Source organism: Otolemur garnettii, unplaced genomic scaffold (genome assembly GCF_000181295.1).
Source record: "Otolemur garnettii isolate 467f Iridium unplaced genomic scaffold, OtoGar3 scaffold00096, whole genome shotgun sequence".
In the NCBI taxonomy this organism is placed as follows: Eukaryota; Metazoa; Chordata; class Mammalia; order Primates; family Galagidae; genus Otolemur; species Otolemur garnettii.
In genome coordinates this window covers 1,256,714-1,266,041 of record NW_003852491.1, presented here as the reverse complement: position 1 = coordinate 1,266,041, position 9,328 = coordinate 1,256,714, and the positions used below count along the sequence as shown (strand labels likewise).

General features: G+C 42.7%; 1 protein-coding gene across 1 annotated transcript in view; it reads left to right on the top strand.

The window, feature by feature from the left end:
• The window catches only part of USP31 (ubiquitin specific peptidase 31), an 80,343-nt gene extending 74,430 nt beyond the window's left edge, over positions 1-5,913 (top strand). The window contains exons 18-19 of the mRNA XM_012808835.2: positions 454-606; positions 3,703-5,913. Coding sequence (XP_012664289.1) covers positions 454-606; positions 3,703-5,273 — 1,724 coding nt within the window. The 3' untranslated portion in view covers positions 5,274-5,913. The remainder of the gene's footprint in view (positions 1-453; positions 607-3,702) is intronic.
• The last annotated feature ends 3,415 nt before the right edge of the window (positions 5,914-9,328 follow it).

The window sequence follows — 9,328 nt, the reverse complement described above, 5'->3', positions numbered from 1 at the left end:
ATAGCTTATTACAACCTCAAATGCCTGGGCTCATGTGGTCTTCCTGCCTCAACTTCCCAAGTAGCTGGGACTACAGGGACAGGCCACCACACCTGACTAATTTTTCATTTTTTATAGAGGCACAGTCTTGCTATGTTGCTCAGGTTCGTCTCCAACTCCTGACCTCAAGCATTCCTCCTGCCTCAGCCTCCCAGAGTGCTAGGATTATGGGAATGAGCCATCATGCCTGTCCTCTTGCCAATTCTTAAGTACTACAATGGAGTCAGCCCTCCATTGTTTCATCTTAACTAAGTAGACATGATACCACATGGGGGGTGGGAGTTAATTGCCAGCCTTGGGGTGGGGACATCATTCATCCCTAGCTCAGCTCATAGCATATTCACAAGGGTGTGTGCAGAGCAGACTGGCCATGGGACCCTGGCCTGACCTTTGTGCCCTCTTCCTCCTCTGTAGGCTCAACAAGTTCTTCCTTGTGTGAACACTGGGTGAGTCGGCTCCCGGGGAGCAAGCCAGCCAGCGTGACCTCTGCGGCTTCCTCCAGACGCACGTCCTTGGCCTCACTCTCGGAGTCTGTGGAGATGGCTGGGGAGAGGAGTGAAGATGACGGTGGGTATAGTTTTTGGTGACAGATTTCCAAAATGGTAACTCAGAGACACAGCAAAGAGTCCTTCAGGTTTAGGAACTTAGTGCCCAGGACGTTGCAGAGGAACTCAAAGGGAGCTCTAGTGGGTGGTGCTGTACAGCTAAGAAGTAACAGTCCTAAGAAGTAACATTTTATATAAACAGGGTCATTTGCTTTACCTCTGTGACCTCGGACATTCTCCTCCCTCTTCATTATTTTCCACTGTTAAGGCCTAGTCTGGAGGCTGGAGCATTAAAATCATGTAAGCATGTGTGTATTTTATTTAAAGTATAGCCATAAGGGGCTCAGAGACTTTACACTTTGCCCCAGGCCACCAGTGAGAAGTTGCTGTTCTAGGCCTGGCATGGAGCCTTCTCGAGTCCTTAGGAGTCTTGGCCTCGGGAGTCCTTACCTTTCCACTGCACTGCGCTCTGTGAAGGCAGTTGTGGTGTGTCCGCTCTTACAGATGCATCTAGAACAAAAACTATTACTTTTGCATAGAGGTAGTTGTTAAGAATTCAGAAGAGAATCATAATGTAAAAACTTAGAAAATCTGATAAAAATTGAACTCTAACTTTTTAAAAAATTTTCCCCTACCACCTGAGTAATGGCAGGACAGAACTTAGTTCTTTTTTTTTTTTTCCAGTTTTTTTTATTGAATGGTAACTATGTACATTAATGCACTTCTGGGGTACAGTGTGGGGTTTTCACATGCAATCCGAAATACTTCCATCAAACTGGTCAACACAGCCTTCATGTCATTTTCTCAGTTATTGTTTTAAAATGTTCACATTCTACTCTTAGAAAGATTCACTTGTACCCCTATAAGATAAACCTCAGAAGTGATCCCTCCAAACCCCCTCCCTCCACCCATTTCCCCCTCCCTTCTCCCTCCCCCCTCCCCAGACCTTAGTTCTGACAGGGACCCCAGGTGGTGTGGGAAGGATCAGGCAGCCAAAGTATGGAGAGCTAGAAGGAGGAGAGAGTGAGCTCAGCTTCTGTAATGAGTAGGGTGACTCATCTTTCAGCAGGTCTCACTTTGTGGCCAGCATTTCGATGGCTGTAATCTGCTTCTAGTGGTGATGGATAATTCTGAGAAAATGAAATGGAGTTAGAATTGCAGGAGATTGGAAGAAGAATACCAGATGAGGAGTTCTGTGCTATACCCCAGCTCTGTGACCTCTTTGGGCTTATCGCTTTATTTGTAAAACAAGACTATTAGACTATAATTGCTACTCTCCTTGCTGCTCGTGTTTTATGAGAAACTGACTAGTGAACCTTTGCTTGTTTAGGTAGAGGTTATTTTCAACACAGACTTTAAACTTAAAATTCACTGTCATTTTAATAATAAGCTTGGGTACAGTTTCCCCCAATCTATTTTTAAATAGCATAGTTGGTGAAATCAGTATCTTCTCAAGCATCATCATCATCATGTAGTGGTGCTGAGTGGCTCCCACAGAATAGGGCCTGTCTCTGAGGATTTTAGGCAGCATTTTATAAATAACCTCAGTTAGAGTCAAGTGTGTGTAGATTTAATTTAGAATATTTTCTTCGGAATTTTAAAGCCACTCCAAATAGGAATGTATTGTTTTAATTATGAATATAGTAGAACCTCTATAGGTTGACTACCCAGAGATCTGTAAAACAAACTGGTCAACATATAGAGGTGGTCAAGGTAAAGAACTAGGCCTCCTGTATTGATACGTACATGTGGTACATGTCTGGTCTATGAAAATTAGGTCAGTGGGCTTGGTGCCCATAGCTCAGTGGCTCACATACACCTAGGCTGGCGCGTTTGAACCTGGCCCTGACCTGCTAAACAACAATGACAACAACAACAACAACAACAAAAAATAGCTGGGCATTGTAGCAGATGCCTGTAAGTCCCAGCTACTTGGGACGCTGAGGCAAGAGAATTGCTCAAGCCCAGGAGTTGCTGTGAGCTATGATGTCACAGCACTCTACCGAGGGCGACATAGCAAGACTGTCTCAAAAAAAAAAAAAGAAAGAAAATTAGATCAGCATAGGGAGGTAGTCAGCGGTGCAACTTCTCCATTTTCTTTGGAATTTTTAAGTCACTTAGGATAGGAATATATCATATCTGGGTCTCTTTAGTTTTTCCCTTTGATTCTCTTTTATAGTCAACAATTACAGGCCAGTGTACATGTGGTATTGAGTGGAAGTCAAGGGGTTACGGGTTCTAATATTAGCTTTGCCTTTAATTATTTGTGTAATCTCAGTCAAGCACTTCACTTTTGTGAGCCTGAGATGTCCTTCCGTAAGGTTAGTGAGCATTGGTGGAATGCTAGGGACCCTACTGGGTAAAAGACTTTGAAGATCTTACTTAGTTCTCACAGAAGCCCTGTGAGTTAGATCCAGGGGTCAGCAAAATACAGCCCACTACCTTTTTTGTAAGTAAATTTTTTTGGAATATAGCTACATCAGTTCCTTTAGGAGTCTGTAGCTGCTGTGGCAGAGTAGATTGGTTGGCTCACAAAGTTCAACATATTTACTCTCTGGCTTTTTTTTTTTTGAGACAAGAGCCTCAAGCTATCCCCCTAGGTAGAGTGCCGTGGCATCACAGCTCACAGCAACCTCCAACTCCTGGGCTCAAGCAAGTCTTCTGCCTCAGCCTTCCAAGTAGCTGGGACCATAGGTGCCCACCGTAGCACCCGGCTATTTTTGGGTTGCAGCCATCATTGTTGTTTTGGCGGGCCTGGGCTGGATTTGAACCTGCCACCTTAGGTGTATGTGGCTGGTGCCTTAGCCACTTGAGCCACAGGCGCCGAGCCTACTCTCTGGCTTTTTAAAGGAAAAGTGTGCTGAGTCCTGATGTAGAACAAGGAGGTAAAGAGAACAGTTTGCTGATCTCTGAGTACGAATGTCTGTGTTTTATAGATAAAGGGAACTAGTCTCAGAAATGTTGAAGCAGCTACTCTTTGACCGCAGATGGGCTGGCTCTGAAGGTCATGCTCCTGTCATTCCATGAGGCTTACCTTTGTTTCATCTTCAGTATCTCAGCTTATTACTAGAATGCTTTTGTTGGTTTAGCATAACAGTATTCTCTTTGCCATGTTCAGGAGGCTTTTCAACTCGACCATTTGTAAGAAGTGTCCAGCGCCAGAGCTTGTCCTCCAGATCTTCTGTCACCAGCCCCTTGGCCGTCAATGAAAACTGCATGAGACCTTCCTGGTCCCTGTCTGCTAAGCTGCAGATGCGCTCCAGTTCTCCTTCCCGATTTTCAGGGGACTCTCCGATTCACAGCTCTGCTTCCACCTTGGAGAAGATCGGGGAGGCGGTAGATGACAAGGTTTCCATCTCTTGCTTTGGTAGCTTGAGGAACCTTTCTAGCAGTTACCAGGAACCTAGTGAAAGTCACAGTCGTCGTGAGCACAAGGCTGCAGGTCGGGCTCCTCTTGCTGTCATGGAAGGTGTGTTCAGAGATGAAGCAGACACCCGCAAATTGAACTCCAGTGTTGCAGATACACAGAGCAAACACTCAGCACAAGGGGATTACTTGCCCCCCATCTCTGATCCATTTGATAACAATAACCAGATTGCTTATGTAGATCAGAGCGATTCTGTAGACAGCTCTCCAGTCAAAGAGGTGAAATCCCCGAGCCACCCAGGCTCAGTCACAAAGAAACCAGAGAGCACAACCAAGAGATCCCCCAGTTCCAAAGGTGGTTCTGAGCCAGATAAAAACTTGCGGAAGGGGAGACCAGTCTTGGCAAGCCAAGAATCATCTCTTTCAAGTACATCTCCTTCTTCTCCTCTTCCTGTAAAAGTTTCTGTAAAGTCTTCTCGCTCCCGAAGCAAAGCAGATTCTTCTTCCAGGGCCAGTGGAAGGCATTCATCCCCTACCCCTGCCCAGTCCAAAAAGGAGTCACCCTCCAAATCCCAAGACTCTGTGTCCTCTCCTTCACCACAGAAGCAGAAGTCAGCTCCTGCCCTCGCCTACACTGCTTCCTCCACATCTGCCAAAAAAGCCTCAGGCCCTGCCACCAGGAGCCCCTTTCCTCCTGGGAAAAGCAGGACTTCAGACCGGAGCCTAAGTAGAGAGGGCTCCAGACAAAGCCTGGGTTCTGACAGAGGTAGCATCACCTCCACTTCCAAACCCAACTCCCCTCGGGTGAGCCAGGCCAAAGCTGGAGAGGGCAGAGGGGATGGGAAGCATGTCAGGAGCTCCTCCATGGCCAGCCTGCGCTCTCCCAGCACAAGCATGAGGTCTGGTCTGAAGAGGGACAGCAAGTCTGAGGACAAAGGGCTGTCCTTCTTCAAATCAGCCTTGAGACAGAAGGAGACCCGGCGGTCAACTGATCTTGGCAAGACCACCTTACTCTCTAAAAAGGCTAGTGGGGGCTCTGTTAAGTCAGTCTGTAAGAACACTGTGGATGACAAGGCAGAGAAAGGCCATCAGCCTCCAGGTTCTCAGCCGCTGAGTGCAAAAGCAGTTGGAAAAGAGCAGCTTGTCTCCAAAGACCCTGCTTCTGCTAAACATTCCCTGCTGTCTGCTCGCAAATCCAAGTCTTCCCAGCTAGATTCTGGAGTTCCCGCTTCTCCTGGTGGCAGGCAGTCTGCTGAGAAATCCTCAAAAAAGTTATCTTCTAGCATGCAAACCTCTGCACGGCCTTCTCAAAAACCTCAGTGATATATTTCTGTAACCTAAGTGTTTTATCTGTAAAGATGTTTATTTATTTAGATCCCTTCCCTACCCACCAAAACTATGCTTTTGTTTTGTATTTTTTGGGTCATGTGCCTGATGTGTGTGTGCGTGTGTGTGTGTGTATGCGTGTGTATGTGTGTGTGAAAAGAATTTAATTGCAAATTGTTAAAAGTGTCGCCTTATTCTGCCATTGAACCAAATAACAGCCATAGGCAAAGCATTGATACCAAGCTAACTGGAATAATTGTAGATGATACCCTGGATGGTTCCTTTAGCAATTGTACATATTTCTTTCTAAAGAACTCTAATGACTTTCTTTGGACATGAGGGTTTTGAAACCTGTGAACCAGTTAAGCTATCATTAGTGTAGAGAAGGATGAATTATTTGACTTGTGTTTCTTCTGAGCAGGATTTGTCCTTACTGTGGATTGTTGGGTGGCACCAGGAGCTCTAAAAACTGTGACGCTAACAATGAAACCAGTGGAGAGAAAAACTATTGCTTTCTGCACTTTCGCCCCATTTACCAGTCTTTGTAAAGGGCAATATTTTAACACTAATGTTTCTCAGGTATATACTCAGCTAGTCTAGGCTGGATGCACATCAGTCAGTAGATAAAAGGGAGGTGACATGTGGGTGCCTGTGTCATTTTTCCTACTGCCACAGATATTTTGGAAGTAGAAATGAAGCTTTTTACTACCTTCATATTGCAGAGATGTGTGTGCCATCACTGTCTTGACTTTCGAGATATGTCCTAAGAGGTGGCAAATTGGATAGCCAGAAAGCCAGTCGCTAGTAATTAATTTTTTTCCTTCTAAATTTACTAGGTTGGGATTTTGCACTGTAGTAAATAGAACAGTAGAACCTTTGACAGATTCCTGGACAAAAGTGGATTCTAAACGCTGTAAAAGACTCTGCCGTTTTCCTTCTCTGGTGTGCTTTTTTCTGTTAGGTGTTGAAAGCTCCATGCTGCCCGTGTCTGCATGCTCATGTTTCCTCATCTTGTAACTTAGAGAAGATGACAATTACTTACTGCCAAAGTCCATGATGGTACAGTACATTGAAGCGATGTATGACAAAGTATTACATACACACTTCAGATCTTGCTTGTTAGTCTTAGTTATAGTAGCTTTTCAGTAACTCATTTATTTCTTATTTGTGCTTAAGATTTAATCTCGTGCTCAGAACTTACAAGCAGGATTTGGAGTGTATGTTCCATCTGGCAGTGTCAATGAAAATTGCATTTCCTATCAAGGAAAAGTAGAATTTCACAGAAATCTCACAGATAAGGAAAATACATAGTTTTTCAAGCTTCCCCCCCCTTTTATTAATGTCAAGAGAGTAGTGGTTCTAATTCTCTTTGAATAGCATTTGTCACTTTGCCATAAAATACAACATGTGAAGTTTATGTGCTTTTAAATACCAACTTTTTTTTTGGTCATAAACTCTTCAGGTTCTTCCTGAACTCTTGGTGCACAGATCATTTCTAATTTTCCTTTTCAGTATTGCTGTGTTTGAAGTAACTGCAACACATGTGCATGCATAGCTATGAATTCTGCACTGCCTCCCCCCTTTTATTTTTCTTTCCAAGAATACCTCTTGGGAAATGTTTTTAGTAGGTTACTTTATTTTGCTGCTAATTGGAGCATTAGCTGGTAACTTGCAAGTCTGGAGCCCCTTTATGTGGAGGGTGGCTGGAATTTTAGACCTTTGACAATATTTAAGACCTACATGATTAGCCTTGTAAAGGTTACCATAGTGCTCCGTGTAACTCATTGAGCATGAGCCTGTTGCCCATTGCACTCAGTCTTGTCCTCAGTGTTGCCCTAGGTGTCCCTGTTTTATTGTACAGGTTTCGGTGGTCTCTCCCAGCAGCATTACTGTCCCCTGCTGCAGTACCTTCAGTACTGTCCTTGCTTCCAGTAGCACAGGGACAGGTTGATCAACTAGCCACTACTCTAGTTTTTCTTTATGACTCTAGTTTTTCCTGGAAAAGATGTAGCAAATGTGAGAACATCAATAGCAGGAACTGAGTGTTTGTCTAATTTGAACCTCTCGTCTTTGTTTTATAGGCAATTCTCATTTGAAATCTATCTGAAGCTCTGAAACAGTCTTAGAATTATAGTTTGATTAGACAAAGGGCTTTAATGACTTTTTTCTGGGCTATAGTCAGTTCATTGTTAATAGAAACTAGTTTCATTTTCACAATGGTAAATATGTTTGTTCTTGAGTTCTTTAGGAATGGATTTTCCATGATGTCTAGTGTCTTTAAAAAGGCTTCTACAAATCCCTTTTCTTTTCCATGGGATCTAGAAATAAAATTTCAGTACCTATAAAATGTATGTCTGTGGAGTTTAGCCCATATTTCACATTTACTAGAAAAATAATCAGGAAGTGTTACGGTGTTCTTCAGGCATCTTTAAGCTATTTTTTTTCCCTTGGTTGGTAAACACTGACAATGTCGTTATCCTAATAGGTACAACTTTAAGTTACAAAGAAAGGATATTTTGACCATAAAAGGTGCTCTTTGAGATGTGAAATATCTTATGGGAAAATTGTTACTTGGTTTTGTTCAGTTCTTCGGTAGGGTTAAGGGCTTGGTGTTTGTTTTTTTATTTTCCAAGTGGCATTTGGCACAATGAACAGATATGTGCTTTGGGTTAAAGATCATCTGCTAAGGATGGTGGGCTTGGGTTTCTGGTTGATGTCCAGGTGGGCCTGATCGGTCACTTCATGGTAGACACAAAATATCACCAACAGTAGTGGCATTTGTAGTGTTTGTTTACTTTTTTAAAGAAAAGTTTTATTCTTGATTTCTTGTAAACACACTGAAGCTGTTATCATTTCATAAGCCGGCTCCACACTTAGACACCTTGCCTTTGCAAGCTCTTAGATAATGTAGAAGCACAAAGAAACCTTTAAGCTCTGGTCACCTTAAGAGACCATTCCCATCCCTTTTGTATTTTCTCATCATAAAAGCAGCCTAACTAAGAGTAAGTAATAATATGCTGGACCAATAGATATGGAGGTGGTAGTATTTGTGGTGTGATAAGATGTTGTAATTATCTGTGAAGCTGCCTTCCACTCTTTTGCAGTTATTCTCTCATCATTTATTCTGCAAACATTCATTGAGGGCCTGCATTTTGCACAATGGCAAGCAGAAAGCATTTGCTGTAGCTGAGGACACTTACCGAGTATGGCTGACTGAGCAGGGGGTGTGGTGATATCCTAAAAGGAGTGACAGTTTTGAACTAAAAGATGAGATGGGTTCTGGCCAATCAATGAAGGCTTGTGGTTCTCTTGAGCAAGTCTATTCTGTCCGGAAACCAAAAGTGCCCTTCCTAGTCTTGGAAACATTTACTCTTACATCCACTTTTTCACACTGAGCTGTCTACTATTTAGGCTTTGAAAATCATTCCACAGTCATTTTACATTAGAATTTGGTCATTTGTGTTTGTATGAGATGAATGTGGGGATTTAAGGGGAAGTGGGGGAAAACTGTTTAAAATAACTATCATGGAAAAAAAAAAAAAACAGGAATAGTATGTAAAGGGAATAGTTGCGGCAGCCTTTAGGGAAAATGGAGCAGAGAAGAGCTGTGAACAAAGCTCATTTACTTCAAATAAATGTGTTTTTAATTGATGGGCATCTGATGTTACATTTTATTCTGAGAAGTTGTTGAAAATTATTGTTTCATTATCGGGTACAAAGATCATTAGCATTTCTGGTTGGATGTTTGAGATGGTATGCACATCATAAGCACAGTTTCAATAAAACACATTCTGGAGGTGCGTGGAACTTGTGTTATTTGGAGTTGAGTAGGCCAAAATTTGCTGAGAAAAACTAGTGCCTGTCATAAACATGAAAAGTAGTTGTTACTGTGCAGGCTGTCTTTGTCTTTAATTTCCTAAAGGATACATTATTGGTAAGCTTGACTTAACACATGTTTTGAGGGGAAATGCAATGCTTTAATTTACATGAACAGTGTCTCACATTGCCTTTTTGATCAACTTTCAAAGTGTTTGTTTTTGCAGCCTTCATTT